The sequence below is a fragment of the Anas platyrhynchos genome, chromosome 4 (genome assembly GCF_047663525.1).
Source record: "Anas platyrhynchos isolate ZD024472 breed Pekin duck chromosome 4, IASCAAS_PekinDuck_T2T, whole genome shotgun sequence".
Classification (NCBI taxonomy): Eukaryota; Metazoa; Chordata; class Aves; order Anseriformes; family Anatidae; genus Anas; species Anas platyrhynchos.
In genome coordinates this window covers 34,588,461-34,607,920 of record NC_092590.1, presented here as the reverse complement: position 1 = coordinate 34,607,920, position 19,460 = coordinate 34,588,461, and the positions used below count along the sequence as shown (strand labels likewise).

Here is a 19,460-nt window from a genome sequence, read left to right as displayed (position 1 = left end):
AAGATAATTTATGGCCAAGTTCCTAACTCAGGACTAGTGGGACACCGTTTTAGTTCTCCACTGGCCCAGTACCTGTAAGCCCTGGGCAAGAGGCTCAGCATCACTGTGCCCCTTCCTTATACAGAAAATAAGGGTTACTGAACTTTCCTTAAGGCACAGTGTGGGGCAAATTGCATTTAAGGTTCTGGGAGATGCCCAGAACCAGTGATGACAGGGCGTACGGTATCTTGGCTGGCATCTTTACACAGAAATAACACATTGATGATGTCAGATTTGGCCACAGACAGTCTTCCTTAATTTCTATAGGGATAAGTTTGTGTTCTTCCAAAGCTAATAGTGTTAGTGTAAGTGACGTCCTTATACATGGGATCATATTCAGGGGAGTAAGAGAGCTTCCTGAGCCATGGCTCATTTGGGGCCAAGCTGTTTAATGATTAAACCCATCAGGTTAAACAGTTTTCATATTTCAGGAATCCCCATAGTTTACCAGAACTCTGACAATGGCATGAATACAGGAAAAAGGACTAAAACAAGCCATTTTAGCTGTTCTTTTATTTGTTTATCACAAAATCTCCTGCTCCATCAAGTTGGTCTCTGAAAGGGAAGCTCAGCCCATGGCTTGCCTCTGCTAATGTCCTCAGACATCAATAGGAATGACTTCAAAAAAGTGTGCAGACTTTCATTCTGCACCTTAGATTTAATTCAGCATAACACAATCATCCATAATACATGCAGAAATTATAGAATATGCAGGCACTGAAATGTTAAAACTGCTAATATGAGAGCAGTGATATGCCATATTCTTAAAAAGTATCAGAAAGTGTGACCCACTATGATTACAAATAACTTCATACCATATTCTTTTAAAAGATTATTAAAAGTATTTAAATAAAGGCTATGACATATACACTTATTGTGTTAAAAAGGAAAACAGCAAATTAATATGTTTACTCAGATGTACTGTACTTAATAAGACCCAAAGGCTTGCATATCCAGGTGCTATTACAACTGTTGCGAAGGGTGAATCATTCTGTGTGAGGTGAGTTTAATTCAAATTCAATATGCTATTGCTGAAGCATCCAAATTTTCATCAGGGAGAAAATAAGCAAGGAGATGTCACAGTCAATATTTGACAACATTTCTTTTCTTTGAACGTTCAGCTTTTCAGCTGTCATTTTTTTTTTTTCAGTCTTGTAAGACTCGTAATTTTTGAGAACATGGTAACTTGTGTAATCTGAGCAGGAGGTACTTTTAAGTTTTTAAACATTTAGTTCATGCCAGCAGCAACAGAGGTCTCTGGGACACGTAGATAAGAGATGTCCAGAGAGATTGCTCAACATCAAATGTATTCAGGCACACAGAGAAGAGAAATGTTAAATGTTAACAGGAAAGCAGTGATTGCTTTGAACGGTTGGACCTATCAGTGTCAAGCTGGAAATTGGGGTTGCCACCTGTATATATAGGAACAGAGAGGATCTTGCCCTGTCAGAGCTGCTGATGGGAGAGGGTCACCGAGCAGCTCAAGCAAGCCAGCGCCATGAAGCTGCTCCTGTTGCTCCTGCTCTGTGTTCCTTTCATTAAATCCCAGGCTTCTACTGATTACGATGATGAGGTTGTAATACTGATTGGAATTAATAATAATAAGAGTAAAAATTATTAATTTTATTTAATTGCATGCATGACTTACCTGGCTTATGTGATTTAGCTAAGTTAGAAAATTATACAGTGTGTGTTCTTTTTCTCCTCAGAGAAATAATCTTTCAGTTATTTCTTCATAGGTATTTAACAGTGCAGCAGTTATTTTCTGGTTTTGGATATACTTTCTTTCCTTTCTTTAGAGAATGAAGAACGGTAAGATTAGTCATTCAGCTAAATTTATTTAAGGATATTTATGTAGCAATTTTGACATGTTATGGACAATTCATTTGTGATGTGCAAAGGCATAGAAACGTGTATTTAATCATGTCCTGTCTGAAAGACAGGAACAATTTTACTATAGATTCAGTAGACATTGGGAAAAATAAATTAGCCACCAGATCATTAACTGCCAGATTTGTATTTGAAATGGAGAGGTGATAGTTAAACCAAAAGGTAAGCAATGAGGATCAATCTAAAATAATTTAACTTGTGTTTAGTTTTCAACAAGTAAAATGTTTTATTAGGAAATTTGATTTATAATTTCAGAATGGTTTTTATATTTTGGAAATCCCTGCAAAAATGAAATAGGTCAGAAATAGGGTCAGGTGACCAGAAATTAGTTTATTTTCCGTTATACAACATAAATGTATATGTCTGTACATTGATTATTGATGAGATTACCACACTAAATCATTTTCAGAAATTCGCATGCTGCCTACAAATGTTTGTTATTTGCAGTTAAGTCCGAGTGGGATTGGACATGATCAAAGATTTTGATCCAATTGTTCAAACAACTAATTATTGAAGGTTTCATTTCAACAAATAATTTAGTTTCCTTGCTTGACTTACTAGTCTTTCAGGATAAACTTTAGGATGGAAGTTTCTCGAAGAAATGAAATTGTTAAGATGGTGTTTCTGTTTGCCGATTTTTATACGTAAGCCTCACAGGGGTAGTGTTCTTCTTAGGAGACGATGTGTAAGCCTTTGCTGCTGGCAAAAACACAGCATGGGATGCGGGGGGCTGTTGTTGTTCCTGCTCCTGGGAGGGAGGAGGAACATGGGCATCCAAAGAAGTTCTAAAAACCTGGCTGGAGGGCTGTGACTGAGCAATCTTCTTGATTAAGCCACTGGGACACTGAATATTCACATGATGATGAATATTCTTCCTACCCCTCTTATTTCTAACATTTTTCTTTTAATCTCACCACTTAAAGTTTCATGATTCTCAGTGGCTCTGAGCTATATCAACTTTATTCCTTAGTCAGAATGAAACATTGAATTATCGTTTTGCTTTGGTTTAAAGGCTTTTTAGCTTGTCTATCCCTAGGTGAAGAGAGTATGACTGCTTTTACAAGGAAAAACATTGTGATAATTTGTACATAATGTCAGTATTGTATTTCAGCTGATGCTGTTTCTATTCCAATCCACAATTTTCTTTGCTGTTTGAAATAGAGTGCTGAATGGATACCATCATCCTGTGCATAGCATTTTGCAATAGCAATCCTAGACTCAAGAGAGCTTCCTCTCCCCTGGCTTTGCAGGACGAAAGCACTGTACCTGAGGCTCGAGGCCACCGACCCCTAGACAAAAGGCGAGAAACGGCCCCCACGCTCAGACCCGTGGCACCTCCCATCTCTGGAACTGGGTACCAGCCCCGGCCACGAAAGCCGGATAAGCAGGGCAGCAAGAAGGAACGTATCATCTATCCTGATGCTGGTGGCTGCAAGCATCCTCTCGAGGAGCTGGTAGGTGTCTCCCTGTCTAAACAGAAATGGAGGATGGCACGGTTGTTAACAGCCTTCTAGTGTGCTGAACAATAGTTTTCTTTGCCAAACACAGAATGATCTTTCATTTAAAGCAGCAAAACTTAATGTCTTTTTGTTTGGGTTTGGTAGAGCTTCATTCAGAAGTGCAGTGCTATAGAGTCCATGGGATAGTCACAAAGACAAACAGCCTACAGTGAGTAAGGGGAGAGAGAAAAGGTTCAAACCACAAATGAGGAAAGGAAGCATCTGTGGGTTAGCCTGAGATTTACCCATTGGCTTGCATAGGTGACTATTAAGAATGACAGAAAAAAAGTTCTGCAAAAGAGATGGCTTGGATTTCAGGTAATCTCAAGGGGCTCCAAAAACTCACATCTTAAAATTTGTTTCAAACCATAATTATAGTCTACATTCAGTCACTGCTCCAGTGACTGAAGTCAGTGCAGTTCTTGTTAAAGAAGCAATAGTGCTCACAGTTCTTGACATAATCATTTTTTAATGAAACATACATGGCCATTTCAAGAGAGACATACATAACCAAGGCATAGAGAACATGGTTGATTTTCTGAGGATAGTGAAAGAGGAAGGGGTAGATATAAACATGCATGAACACCAGCTAGTTCCTGACAGATTCTAGTCATGGATCAGGTGGCTGAACACTGTGAACATTTAGCAGTGCAGAAAAGTGAAAAGCAGTTAGTGGACCCAAAAGTGTGAAGAGAGGCCTTTTCCAAAGAGCTCCAACAGGAGTCCTGTTGGGGATACTCAAGACACCTTCCTACCCTTCACACTGCAGCTTCTTCATAAAGTTAAATATCTTAAGCCTGTACCTTGATGCCTAAATATATGGTCACGTATTACTAACTATTCAATGCTTTCAAAGCTATGTCCTTTCACTGACTAGTTTAGAAACTTCTCTTTTTTACTTGATTTTTATACACAGCCCTTGTTTTTTTTTTGTTTTTTTTTTTTTAAGGGAGTACTCTGTCCAACTGGATGTGAACTGCAAACTGCACTGGTAAAACAAGAAAAGATTGTGACATCAGTTATTCGTGATCTAAAAGACAAAGTGACCAAATTTTCTGATACTTCTACAACTTTCTATCAATATGTGAATATGATAGATGATAAACTGATAAAGACACAGAAACAAAGAAAAGGTATGCTGTTGTTATGAATCATAATGTAAATGATATTATAGTTCTAGTGACGCTGCTACTATTACTTGCTAAGAGGACTTTTTAAAAATGTTGAAAATGCAGTAGGATATCTAGCAAAGTAGGGTTCCATAACTCTGCCATCTTAAATCTTTTAAAAAAATAATTTCAGAGAGTCAAAGGAATGGATACTGAAGCAAGATTCTTATTAGGCCTTTAACTGTAAGGGTTGTCCCCTCTCTTAGCTGCTTCCCAATTCTTTGATTCCTGACAACTCCTTTGATCCATCCAACTCCTTTATGCCCAGATCCTGGCTTGGCACCATGGCTCTCTGGAGAGAAAGCTAGTTATAGTTCTTTGGCAGAATATAGTGACACTGATAAATCTATGAGCTTGCAAAGAAATAATGGTGCACATGTAATAATTTTCCAAGAATCTGTTTTTGCACAGTGTGCAAAGGTAATCAAAAGACACGTATATCCTTCCTCCCCACTGAGAAAACAAGTGGCTTCTCAGATTGTGCTTACAGATTGCTCTTGACTTTTTCATAACATTGAAAATTAATCTGCTTCTGATCTAATTGTTTTTCTAGACAATGATATTTTACTTTCTGAGTATAACACAGAAGTGGAATTGCATTATAATTATATAAAGGATAATCTGGACAATAACATCCCATCAAGCCTCAGGGTCCTTCGTGCAGTCACGGAAACTTTATACAAAAAGATCCAGAAACTGGAAAATGCCATTGCAACCCAAACAGACTACTGCCGTTCCCCATGCGTTGCTTCCTGTAATATTCCGGTGGTTACAGGCAAAGGTACTCATTTAACTATAATAACATCTCTTTCTTCTCACATTTATATCACTATGCATATTGATAAACACGTCATTCAGTTGTTGGTGGTGTGAGTTGGTTGCTCTGAAACCTATGACGCTGATTAGGATAGCAGAAAAGACAGATGGTTATCCAATATGAAAAAATCTTTTGACTGACCTGTACTGGTCAGACCAAAGATTTCCTCATCTAATAACTGGTCATCATCATTGGCCAATAGCATTTTGAAGAGGTAAGGTAAACCACGTTCACCTTCAGTGAGGTGAAGGTAATACATTTGTGACTCTCATAGTTGTACTCTTTACTTTTTCAATCAAGAAAGTTTCTCTTTTTACAAGCTTGTCCAATTCAAAAAGTAATTAAAATATAAATAGTCTTCAGTTGTTCAGGTTGAGCTTTTAGAAATTCTTATCTAGAAAAGTATAGCAATGCACGTATGCTGTTCTTTCTTCCTTGCTTCTTTCATACAATGTAGTATGGAAATCAAAATCAAAGTACATAAATGCATCTTTAAAATTGTTCCCTTGCAATCAGCAAACCAAGGAGTTTGGCACTCTTTCAGTAACAGAGTCTCTGGTTTATTCTTGCAGAATGTGAGGATATTTTCAGAAAGGGAGGTGAAACATCTGAAATGTACCTCATCCAACCAGATCCTTTCGTCAGACCATACAGAGTATACTGTGACATGGAAACAGATGATGGAGGTTAGTGTGAAATAACAACGTTGTTAAAATATTAATTAATAAGAATTCCACAAAAAAAAAAAAAAAAAAAAAAAAAAAAAAAGTAGTAACTTGCAATTTAAACAATCACATACTGAACTGCAATTTTTGTAGTTACTTGAGAATTAAGTCTGACTAATTCAAGAAAGTCTTGTTGGTCATCTTCAGATACACTGCAGGACATTTTATAATGAAACTGGAAATAAATTAATGGGAAGGGACTGGTGAATACTTACTATGGCTAAAATGGACAATGGGTGGGCAGAAGTGGAGGGTCTGGCTCATTTCCTACCCTGCTACTACATGCTAGCCAAAAAAAAACTGGGTCACTCTTTCACCTTATGTTTTTTCCACATTTGCTCATGAAGCAATGCACCCCTTCAGAGTGAGTAAAAATGGCAAGGCTGAATTCATAAACAGTGAAAACTCATACTTGCTGCAAGGAAGTCACATCATCCATGAGATGATGATAGAAGGGCTGTATCTTAATGTTTCATGCTCCTTTCATAAGAGCAAATTAATCTAAATACTGTTGCTCCTGCAGGCTGGACTTTGATTCAGAACCGCCAGGATGGCAGTGTTAATTTTGGAAGAGCGTGGGATGAATATAAAAAAGGATTTGGAAATGTTGCAAAGAGTGGAGGGAAGAACTACTGTGATACACCAGGTAAAACACCGAGCATGAAACATGAAGAGTTCTTACTGAAACTGTTTTCTCATATTTCTTGAAGCATTTTGACTTTTTAAAATTAACCAATCTGCTTTGGCAGACGTGGGCAAATCATAAAGTTACCTTGAAGTATATTGTGAAATCAATTTCACAGAGCTCTTGTCTATTGCTTCTCAGGTGAATATTGGCTTGGAAATGACAAAATCAGCCAACTTACCAAGATAGGGCCCACTAAAGTTTTAATTGAAATGGAAGATTGGAATGGTGATAAAGTATCAGCTCGCTATGGAGGTTTCACCATACATAATGAAGGAAACAAGTACCAGCTTTCAGTTAGTAACTACGGAGGCAATGCAGGCAATGCTCTGATGGAAGGAGCTTCAACGTTGTATGGAGAAAACAGGACAATGACAATTCACAATGGCATGTTCTTCAGTACTTACGACAGAGACAATGATGGATGGTATGTAACCACATTAGACAGTTAAAAGAAATTAATTATAAGACCATATGTCTCTCCTTAAGAGAAATATAGAATATTTCTCTACTTTGATGCTAGTTTGCACAGCATTTCATAGTAACCTAAAATAAGTTTCTCACTGCAAGTTACTAACCAAGTGTTCACGCTGTCCCACTGGTGTAGCCAATGGCAGAACTGACATAGCTAAAGGGCAGGTAAAACTATATTATGGTAGCACTGCTCCACAGCCATGTGAGGAGCAGGCACACTGAATTATTTTGAGTACATGAATGATGTTACCAGAGACAAAATGGCAAATCTGGTACAATATTCTCAATATCAGAACCTGATGGTGGCAGTTCTTGTCCTAAGCACTGTCTCGCTTGAGTAGGAATATTGGTACTCTCCCCTGTAACACAGTAATGAGTCTTGAGGGAATAGATTATTAAAAAAAAAAAAAAAAGCCTACTCAGAAGACTGGAGCTCATTTGTAAAGGATGTAATTCAGCACTCTGTCTCTAAAATATATGCTATATGTCTATCTTAAGACCCGATTGCCTACTTACGAATAAAGGAATTGTTTAGATTTGGGAAAACATACAATTATCATTATTTCTAATATCCCTAAATTGAATTGATATTGCAGTTAGCATTATGAACTGCAAGTAATTTTATTTATCATTTAGTAAACTAAAAAGACATTCTAAAAGAGATACAGATAAAATTTTACCTATTTCTCATAGCAGCTTCATGTTCCAAGTGTACTGTATAGCACGTGCTTGCAATGGTCAATCTTTTACATAAAGTTCAGAGAAGAATTTTAAATATTTGTTGTGGTTTGAAAATTTCAGTACAGGGACATGTGCGTGCACTCTCATCTATTTGCTTGTTCATCTGTCTTAACTGTTCCTTTTACATCATCAGGTTAACTACAGATTCAAGAAAACAGTGCTCCAAAGAAGATGGTGGTGGATGGTGGTACAATCGTTGCCATGCAGCCAACCCCAATGGCAGATACTACTGGGGAGGGTCCTACAGCTGGGATATGGCAAAACATGGTACAGATGATGGTATTGTATGGATGAACTGGAAAGGGTCATGGTATTCAATGAAGAAGATTAGCATGAAAATCAAGCCATACTTCCCAGATTAACTGCTATAAAAGTGATCTAAGTGTAAAGAAACAGGGATTTTCTTTTCATATTTGTACCTGGTTATGTTTTTCAATGTGGTATTCAGGCTTGTCTTTACATATGAGAACCAAATGCATATGTAGGACTATATATTGACCTAAAGTGAAAGGCAATGGCAAGTGAAAATCAAAATCTGAACTATGAAAATGAGCCGCTAGTGTATTTTGTTCCATTTTTCATTTCTTCACAAGACAGAAGTACTGGTTTTGAAGATGTCCGATAAAATATGTATATGTATACTTGTTTCACTCTGTTACAAAGAAGTTCCATATCAAAATTGAAAAGGAAGAGGATTATTATAAAATGTTTTCTAAAAAAAAAATAAATAAAGCCTTAAAACTGAATTTTTCTCCACAATTTCTAAGTCTTTAAGCATTATTGGGGGAAAAGAAAATACATTTCACCAAAGAAAGCACTGTTTTGCTTCTTTTATATCACAAAGATGTGGTAACTACCTGTGTAACAAGCTGAGAAGGAATAAAGTAAAAAAAATATATATCTAAAAAATCTGTAGGTTAACAGTCATTTAGTTCACATCCTATTTCCTGGATTAAATATGCCCTTTTACAGAAACTCAGTTGCATACCATACCTCATAATATCCTTTCCAGCATCCCACAGTCTTTATAGTATATCCTATATAGTATTAGGAGAGCTGACTGGTAAGTCTTTCACACAATCAGTGTTGCAGGACAAGAGCAATTAGTAACTCCAGTCATAGGTTAGTTCTGGTTTGAAGGAAACACTAGAGAGCATCTTGGCCACGTTCATGCTCAAATCAGGGCCAACTTCAAAGTTAGATCAGGTTCCTGAGGGCTTTGCCCTGTCAAGTTTTGAGTATCTTGAAAATATTACAGCCTTGATGGGCAGCCTGCTCCACTTCACTCTGTGATGTTTTTTCCCCTATATCTGCTCAGATTTTCCTGTGCAGCCATTAGAACACTGCAAACTGGACAGTGGAGAGGCTTTCAGGCTCTGGGCTAGATACAGTATTCAGGTCCTGCCTATCTTTGTATTGGCATCCTCCCAAATCACCCAGCCCCTGTCTGTTGCAGTCTTCCCTTGTCTTTACCACTTAATGGGGTAATTGGGACTTTGGGGCTTGTTACTACAGCTGCTTTGGAGGGAACTACCCTGTTCCACTCCCATTGCCAGATCAATAGCTTGCTTGCACAGAAGCCTAGGAAAGTGCCTGTGACCTGGAAGTGCTGAAGGAAGTTCAGGCAAGATACAAACCGGATTGTAGCAAAGAGAGATGGGGTGCTGTGCATGCAGTAAGAGAGCAAGTTAGTGAGGTTGACTATCTGTATACTGGCTTTTTTATTATGAATGTTTTCCTTTATGGACAGAAAGATGGCCAGGCTCAACAACACATGTTGCCTGTGAACTCTGCCTTTGAGTTGCATGGGTACACCTTGACCCAGTGAGCTGACTGAGCAGGGGGAACACCATGGGCAGTGATGAGAAGCACATTTTGCCATTTGCAAAAAGGTTTTATTAAAACCAGCTAAACCCTCCAAACAAAACATCTCCTTGTATAAATCCTACCCATGTGTACATTACCTGTGAATAATAAAGGTAGTTTAAGCAAACACAATGCAAATTGCCTTCTTTCTAGAGGCATCTAATACAATACAGAGATGTATCAATGTTATTCTGACAGTCATCCTTTTGTTCCCTGTTCCCAAATGGACCTGTTTATCCCATCTGTGATTTGGACCAAACTCTCTGTATAGATCAAGATCTTTTGTCAGTGAGGCTACCCTTCTCACCTTCAACAATTCTTTAGCTGATTATGATGGCAGTCTAAAATTCTCATTTACAGTTCTAATGTTTATTTAATCTCTGGAGTCCAGGAGAACAAGGAGGAGATGTCATAGCAGCATCACACTGCATGACTGCAAATATTCAGCGTCCCCTCAGACAGGCTTCCAGTGACACTAGGGAACAAACACATGGCATAAAGCAGAAGCAACTTTTCCAAAAGTGTAGAAACTTCTCCACGCATCTGGCTGTAAAGATGTCTCTGCACTTCAGCAAAATTTCAAAAAATGTTATGCAATGGTTGTGCTTGAGAAGCCCTGAAAAAAGGCTGAAATTGAGCCTTCTCAGTATTTTATTATATTGTTAAATGGTATGAAAAATGCTGAGCAGTAAGATTTAAGGCAAGCAATTCTGCTTATGCTTGTTTCTCAATTGAAGCATAGAAAAAATAAAAAGAGTAAATACTTGTGTAATTTTATCCATAAATATGAATCTTAACAGTGGAGAGAAACATGAAAAAGATCAGGTAAAAATAGTAAAATCACATTCAAAAGATCTAAACCTGGACATAATGCAAGTGTCTCCCTGCTGGTTTCACTAAAATAGGGGTCTAGCCCTACAGGCTTTGTATGGCCAAATTCTATTCCACTTATGTCTTGTGTTCACATAGAGCTATTACTGGATTAAGATCTATTTTCAACACCTATGAAAGGTTAGGTAGCTTACTGCTGCATGCGTGGTGTAGCTGCAGAAATATGAGCAGTACACTTTGTATATCCTCATCTATCCAGTACTAACAGCAATAAAATAACCATCCAGCCCCGAAACCTTCTATGCTGGTGATAATGAATAAGCCCGAGAGATAAAAAAATATGTTTTTGCTTTTTTTACAGTTCTCAGAAGGAAGGTGCAAGGCAGACATTTAAATATTAAATTATTGTGATAAGACTTGAGGCAGCATATTTGATACAAGTATCACCTGGATTTGGGATTTTTCTCTGCAGCTGAAGTAAGTGATTAAGTCTGGCAAATGTTATTAAGTTGAAGTCCAGTCTGTTGACTTGCTCCAAAGAGCACCACAATTTGTCACTTTGAATTGCTTATTTCTTCAGTAGATTGATGTGACTACTATTGGCGTACCCAAGACTCTTCTTCCAAATCACCATCAAGATAAACTTAAGCTGCTTTTTAGAAAATTGCTGCACAAATGTAATTTTTCACTCACACTTTGGAACAATTGTGTAAGGCATAAGTTAGGGATAGTCATTTTGTGAGTTTTTGACCTTTAACATGTCTAGCATGTTGAAAAGCCTAAAACATGTTAGTAAGAAGTACTCTGTCCATCAGAGAGATGTTTACTGAAGTTTTATAAAGGGACCGATAGAAAGGTTGCAGACAAGGTTTATATAAAAAGCTTTTTAAAATCAATATTTCCTTTAAAAGTTTTTCAGTTATAAAGAAGATGAAAGAACTATTTTGTTAATAATTAATCAGTGTTTATTTTGTAAGCCACGAGCTGTATGTCCAGTTGCCTTCACATTCATGGGGTCAAGGTATGTCATGCACATATACATGAAAAATCTTTTCATCTTTTAGTTGTGACACATATAATAAATGCCTGTCCTTCTACAAGGTGTCCATGGGTCTGATTTTCATTCTAGTGATTTTCAGGGAGTAATCAGAGGCTCTAAAAGGCATCCAGACAACACCATTTTCGATCTCATAGGGAACATTGTACCGCGGGTCGTAGTGGCCCCCCATGTAGTAAATGCCGTTGAGGTTGGCTGCCTGGCAGCTGTTGTACCACCAGCCGCCCCCGTACATCTCCGCACAGCTCTCCTCCCAGCGGTCGTGGTCTTGGTCAAAGGTGCTGAACCGCATCTGGGCGTGGGACGTGTACTCGGGGCCCTCCTCCAGCCAGCCAGCGACCAGTGCGTCCCCAGCCGTGCCCTCGTAGGAGGACACAGTGAGGGCGTACCCTTCTGCTTCAGACCCTACCTGCACAATGTACTCTGCGTACACAGCATTTCCATCCCAGTCCTCTAGCTCTACACGAAGCAGAGTGTCATTCTGAGTCAGCAAGTGAATGTTCTCATTGCCCAGCCACAACTCTCCTTGCCCTTTGGCATCCACGCTGCCGAAACCTTTCTTGTAGTCTTGCCAGGTCCGGTTAAAATTCACTGATCCATCCATTCTCTGTTGGATCAATAGCCATCCTCCCAAAGTGGTGTCTTGGTCGCAATAAACTGACAAAACCTTATTGGATCCCGCTGGCTTGATTTTGAAAATGCCACTTTTGGCACCAGAAGTGTGTTTCTGGCGGATATCATCGCAGTCTAAAAAAAAAAGTTGATCTGGTTTGACAGGAGTTATCGGTAAAATTTAATAAAAACTTCAGAGGAATCCAAGTAGCAATAGCTCTGAGGAAAATTTGTTAAACATGTCTTGGACTATGCTAGGTATAATGACAGGCAATGTTAAAAAGAATTGAGAGAAGAAAACGTTACGTATTTCTTAAACTGAATTGTCTATGTAATACCCAAATATTAATGATATAATTTCCCCCTTTTTTTTTCTTTCTTTCTTTTTTTTTTTTTTCATTTTCTTTTTTTCCAAGGTGGCAACAAACAGACACAGTTCTGGCATTTTATCATCACATCATTATACTGCAGTACCTGCAGTACCTGTCAGTTTGGTTATGGATGGAGTTTGGCTCCACTACCTCATTAGCTATGTCTGTGAGCCTGTGTACCTTTCCCAGTGCTGGCTGTCCTTTGCTTCACTGCTCCCGCTCTGAAGCTGCGTGCCTGAATGTCTGGGGTGTCCTCTGCACTCTGATCGTGTTGCACCCCACCTAGCTGCTCAGATATTTCACGGGTCTTTAGTGATTTGGTTTCAAAAGTGGAGCCTCCCTTGTTGAAACTAGAAGAGGAGCTGGTAACTACAGTCTTGGAGTGACTTGCACTGCTAGACGAGAATCCAGGCTGAAACTGGAGTCCTCCAAAGTCATCTTCTTCCCCCTCTCCTAAGTCAGTGAATTTGTCTTTCCCTCCGTAAGACCCTGTGTGGCTGGATGTTCCAGTACTCAGGTGGCTGCTGCCTGTCCCCGTGACACGGCCGCTAGTTGAAATGGTGCTAGATCCACTAGTGTATCTACTGCCACTGGATCCAGATTCATGGGTAAGAAAGGGCTCTAAGTCAGGGAAAAGCCTGCCTAGGTTGTGGAAGCTATCTGGCCCACTGATATGGTACGTGCTTCCTTCACCTCCAATATTTCCTAGTCCTTGCAAGTGGGAGCAGTCTGAACCATCAGAGGAAACCATTTTCTCAACTATTTCTTCCCTGGGGCCATCAGGGCCAGTAACAACTTTCTTGGTGACAGTTTTGGTGCATCTATGAACAGTGGTGGTTTTGTCTCCCAGGCTAGGGGTGTCTCTCCCATGGGGAGAAGTAACTAATTTGCCGGTGTGGGAATGTCCATCCCCCCTTGATTCTGCCACGTGATACAGGGTCTCGCCTCGGGAGGAGCTCGAGCCTGTTTCTGGTCTTTCTAACACCACTTGCATCTGCCTGATGTTATTAAATGCATTCAGAGCTTGCATTTCTGGCAGAGGCTTTAGCTTAAAATGCTCAGGCACAGTCGAGTCCTTAAGTGGCCTCATTTTCAGTGTGCTCAAGGTGGTTGTTTGAAGGTCTGGGTTCATGTTGATGGAGCTGGCCTGGGTAAGCTGCTTCTGGATGTTATCATAGCTTTCTGTGTCCACCTGGTAATCAAAACTTCTAGCACAGCTTCCTTTGCAAGCTCGTATCTTAATATCAATGTCCACCTGCATGAACAGAGAGAAATAACTTGGTTAGGGAACTTGCCTGACTTTCACAAACTAGTATATTATTTAACTGGACTGGGCAAAACTGGAAGCTGCACTGGTACCTCCCATCTACAGCCAAGCTTTTCCAAAGCTCCATTTTGAAACCTACCCTGGCTTCATTTCCACTGCAAATACAACACACACAATGGCACGATGCACATAAGTGCCATGGAGAAGTACATTGTGGCATGTTCCCAGTTTCTGCTCCTGTTGCTCCTGGGGCATAAGGGTGTCCTTATGAAGGACAGGACCTCTCCCCCCTTGTCCCCAGCGACTAGCAGCTCCTTACAGGAGGAGACTTGCCCCACACGGAGCCACTTATCAGCAGATAATCCTGGCTGCTTGACTGAGAGCAGATGAGAGAAGGAGCCCTCCTTAGCTAATGCTGGTTCTCATGCAGCAGGAAGAGAAAAGCAAGCCCCCCAGAAAGCAACTCATTTGGGGATTTGCCTCAGCAGGTCAGATAGTATTTTCCTTCTGGATGGAGCACCAGTTGCTGTGCTTGGTATACCAGACCCTCTTCGCTCTGTAGCTAAGCTCTGGAAACAATATGCATAGTGTAGCAGCTGCTCACCTCCAAGCGCTTCATCTCCAGCACCTGATCCTGGATGCTGTTTTGCAGAGCTTTAATTCTGTTCACTTGAGTGACAACTCTCTGCTTTAATGTCACAATTCTCCGCCTCAGTTCTGCTGACACCTGCCCATAATTCTCATCAAGCTCTGAAACAAAAATGCATCAGGGTCAGCTATGCTTGTGTGATTTTCTTTCCTAAAAGAGTGTCATGTGTTAAAACACACAATTAAAATATGTACTTAACATATTTCTCATAACAGTAAACTTAAAAAACCTACATTAGTTTTTACCAGTTACTAGTTAAGAGTCATGTATTACTATGTTTATTCTGTCTTTTGAAAATGAGGGCCAGTACAGCATATATTTTCACTAAATACTGTTAATGCACACCCAAAAAAATCAGCCATGAAATATAAAACTGAGGGAGATACTTACGCTGGGCACCCTCCAGGCCTGGTTTTATTACATTTATGGTTTCCACAATTATCCGATTGGACGTTTTATAGTTGTTCTGATTGTCTGCGAGCAGCTGCCTAATTTTGTCTATTCTGTGACTATTATCCTGGTCCACGTCATCAATCAGTCCTTGTATTCTGCAACCTGATGGACATTTTGTACCCTAAGATTGGAAGAAAGAAATAATTGTGTTAAAGTCTTCATGAGCATGCCTTATTTTTATCAATATGTTTACAGATTTTGTAAACACAGATTAGGAACCCTTAATTTTCCTTTTACTCTTTCCCTCAAGAGTAAAATAAAATAAAACAAACAAAAAACCTTATTTGTTTCCCAAAAGACTGCTGTAAGGAGAGCTTTGTTGTCCAGTTTGAGAAAGGATGTCCTAGGTCAAGTTATTAAAGCAAAATTTTCCTCAGAAAAGCCTAATGTTCTTATAAACTAAAGCTCTTTGGCAAGATTACATCTTACAAATATAGCATAAAGGTGAGTTGAGATATAAGAGGCAAGAAGAAGACAAACTGACAGTTTATACACAGGGACATTCAGTCAGTCATTACGAACCTTTTACTGAATGTTTTGTCATCTGGTTTTCTAAAAAGTTGCTCCTGAAATATGAGTTATTTTTACTTATTTTTCTTTGTCACACATCTTCCTTTCAATTGCCTTTCTCTTACCAACTCCAAAAGCAGCAATATCAAAATTCTGAAAATAATAATCATTTTTTATGGAATAATCTTCTTTTATTTCATCTTTCTATTCCAGACTGATTCTGTACCTCTGAAAACTGTTCTTCCTTCCCTTTCTTTCTTCTTCAGTAACAGCTGCATTGCTTTCTTTCTTTCTTTTCCCCAGGATGCCATGATGCCCTGATGTGCAGGTTTAGCTGCCCTCTCTCAGATCTAAGGCTCAAATGTGTACAGCCTGCATGACACCCATCAGAGCAGGCTGGCTGACATCTGTGAGTACCCAGTTTTCATCCCCAAAGCTCATTGCTCACCCAGTCATCATCCGCACAGATGGGCCAGTTCTTCTCATACTTGCAGGTGGACTGCTGCATGTGCTCCACAATCCTGGGACCACGCACACCTCCGCCCTCCTTTTCAAAGCTGCTCTTTCCATCCTGCGCCTGCCAGGTGAAAAAAGGGGAAGTGCAAACCTGAGATTGTCTAAACAGTTGTCAAGAGAATAGAAATTTAAGCACTTCAGCACTCAGTAGCATCACTGCTGCAGAAAATGCAGCCATGTGGAAAGAATCACCCAGCAATGCAAGGGTTTTATTCCTGGCATTTCTTGTAAGATATGATTTTCTTACAATAAAGCTTTTCAATTCTTAAAATTAACACACCTTAAAATTAATGAAAGGTGCTCAGGATATATGAAAATATCATTAAAAGGTGATCTTGTGCTCTGTGTAAACTTAAAAAAATGTTAAAAAACAACTTGAAATTAGATTCAAACTGCTTAAGGTAAAGCATATGCTTTGAAATTTCTATGTTCTACATCTGTTTGTTGTCATATTTCTAAGTTTCTATTTTCATTCTACCCCCTCCAGTCTACACAAAACTGTCTTAAATATATATATGAATTTTGTTTTCCCGTTAGTATTTCTGATTTTAATCAGAGTTGCAAACTATAACTTTGTAGCTGTGTTTTGCCCAACATAAAGAACAAGAAAGCTAATAACACTGTAATAAAATTACTAATGTCAGTGATTAATGGATTCTACTCTGCTAATGGAAAGAGAAGAAAGATATGTATTGAGATTTTCTTGAAATCTGAGAAGCAAGAATACATTTACACTAGCTAATTCTAAATCAAAACATTGTAAAGATTCCTATTGCGTTATTGCTCAGTAAAGGACTGGAAAATAATTATTTTTTTCATAAAAGATGAAGGAGACTGTTTTAAGACTTGATATGTAATTAGGTCTGACTAGACTCCTCTGCACACATCTTACTTTCTTTTCAAGCAGTATAATTAATGCTTAAAAATATTAATGATTTATTCTGAGGCAGAGAAACTTTCCCTAATTTCAGCCTTCAGGGCCAGAACCTCATCCCTATGGAACTGGAGTGTTTATTCATTTTTGCTTAATTCATCCTGAGGATCTGACCCAACTGCCTGTTAACAAAATAACAAATAAAAAGTTTAATTTTAGATGGTCTGTGCCCTTTCAGCACTGACAGCTCAAACATGACTACTTCTGTTTTGTCATATCTGCTTTGTATAACTCCTCTCATTTGTTAAAATATCCACTTTCTTCAAAACACAGTCACAAAGAGAAACATAAAGACTAAAACAAGATTATGGGCTGAGACCTAAATGAAAAAAAGGGCAAAGTTATATTAGCATAGTTGAAAATCAAGACAATCGCTTTCCTTATCTAAAAAACGATTCTTGCTTAAATCTGCTTTAACCTCCTGCTGCTGCTGTCACAGGAATCACTGTTGTATAATCGGTATTTTATGATAAAGGTATTATGTGTTATTTGTAGCTGGAAAATATTGTAGAGGTAAACTGAGATGTTCTACCCAAAGGAGAGTAGAATTTACCCTAAAATAAACTTTAAAGTTCCTGACTTGCTGGATCCACTGGCATACAAGTTTTAAGACACAGAATCATCTACGAATCTAGGAATTCATGTTAATGTATCTGCTTTGCTGCTCCTAAAGCCAGGCAGATTCAGCAAAACCAGATTAAGAAAAACTAGAGAAATGGAAATTCAAGAATTGCTGATGTGAAAGTCCAGCACTGAATTGCTTACAGTAAGCTTGTGCATATGTGTGTGCATTGAATTTCACAAGCTAGGTGACAGCCAAAACATGTCTAATGAATGAAGATTAAATAAACCTTCATTCTTCAAATGAGCATGATATGAAAAGAATGAAGCAAGCAAACTCATACCCAGGCTAAGTTGAGGCAGAGCAACACACAGAGGATCCTCATGGATATCATCTTCAGAGAAGAGCGAGCAGAACTCTGACTGAGAGGATGTTCTTCTCTCGTCTTTTGATGCAATTTAAACCTTAATGAAAATCTGAGATTAATCATTATTTTCCCTCTGTTTGGAGACAAAACATGCCAGATGTCCCCAGGTGATTACCTAAGGCCTCTTGCACAACTTTCTGGTGCTGTTTGCTCCAGATAAGATTGTAGAGCACCAGCATGAGGGCAACACCATGAATTCCAGGAAAAAAAAAATCTGTTTAAAGCTTAGTTTTTTGTAAACAGATGTTCAGCTAAGATGTGTCCAGGATCTAGTAGCATCCAGGAATACTCAACCACTGGAAGACACACTCTGTGTGACAGGAATTTAGCTAGTGTAATCAAACAGTTGATTTTTGAAAAAGGAAGTCATTGGTTTGCCCTTTCTCTGTGACTATGTTCCCGTGGGCCTCCTAAAGCAAGTACTTGCCTTAGAAAGGTTGATATAGGCTATCAATGACCAAATGGACTGTGTGAATTGAACACATACTTATGAAGAGCACAATATAGTAGTATTTGAAAATGCCCCAGAAAAATGTTGAGAACAATTAAGGAGCTACATATTTATTTATTTATTTATTTATTTATTGAACAAAGGATATAGTTTATGTGTGGCAATTGATGATAATGTGCTGCTGCTGTGAGATCTATAACGAGCCTTACTATTACTGGGGAATATTATACATGGCTGTCAAACACCTGAAGATGCTGCCTGTCTCCACCACAGTTGCCACCACAGTGAGCAGAAATGAGCAAGAAAATCTTTGCTTGGGCAAATGTCAGCTTAATCAGTTGAAAGAATAAAACACTCTATTTTATTTTTTTTTAAATATGACATTCACAAAACTTTCTGTCAGCTACAGGTTGCTCATCATACCCTGCATCACAGAGGCATGTTTAAGCCTGATTGTGGCACTGTACATTTTTAACTACAAATAGCTGATTGTAGCTTTGGATCCATTGAAACAGCCTCTTGAGTTTTCTCTTATCCTCCTTTCCTCTGTTTTTCCTCTTCTTCCATCTTCAGAAGTCTTTGTTGCTCTCCATGTAAAGTTCATTGAAGTTGAATTGGACCCTTTGTTTTCTCCTATTTCTGGCTTTTCATTGCACATTTCCCTTACCCAGGAAAACCCTCTTAAGCTTAAACAGATCATATACCAATATTACTGAGTCATATTCTCAGGTAGCAGGAAACAGAACAGTTCAATAAGATGATGCTACATTGATTTATGCCACTGATTTACACCTATATCACCAGAATCTGGCCTTGCAAATGAGATATAAAGGGGTTCTATTACATTTAAGACTTAATCTTACCTGTGCATGCATAAGCTGAAACAAGACTTTATTTTAATTTCCTGCAGGCTGT

The 19,460-nt window shown here is 38.7% G+C and overlaps 2 protein-coding genes across 2 annotated transcripts; one reads left to right on the top strand and one right to left on the bottom strand.

Annotated features, from left to right (window-relative positions):
- Positions 1-1,453: 1,453 nt before the first annotated feature.
- On the top strand, positions 1,454-8,785 carry FGB (fibrinogen beta chain). The gene is made up of 8 exons (XM_005020950.6): positions 1,454-1,612; positions 3,180-3,383; positions 4,378-4,561; positions 5,151-5,378; positions 5,987-6,100; positions 6,663-6,785; positions 6,966-7,251; positions 8,173-8,785. The coding sequence occupies exons 1-8, from the start codon at positions 1,538-1,540 to the stop codon at positions 8,399-8,401; spliced, it is 1,443 nt and encodes a 480-aa protein (XP_005021007.3). The 5' UTR covers positions 1,454-1,537; the 3' UTR covers positions 8,402-8,785.
- A 2,893-nt stretch (positions 8,786-11,678) lies between these two features.
- FGA (fibrinogen alpha chain) lies at positions 11,679-18,171 on the bottom strand. Its single transcript, XM_005020952.6, has 6 exons — positions 18,011-18,171; positions 16,104-16,232; positions 15,083-15,266; positions 14,648-14,793; positions 12,957-14,031; positions 11,679-12,540 (listed from the first exon to the last, which is right to left on the bottom strand). The coding sequence occupies exons 1-6, from the start codon at positions 18,155-18,157 to the stop codon at positions 11,831-11,833; spliced, it is 2,391 nt and encodes a 796-aa protein (XP_005021009.2). The 5' UTR covers positions 18,158-18,171; the 3' UTR covers positions 11,679-11,830.
- Between the last annotated feature and the right edge of the window lie 1,289 nt (positions 18,172-19,460).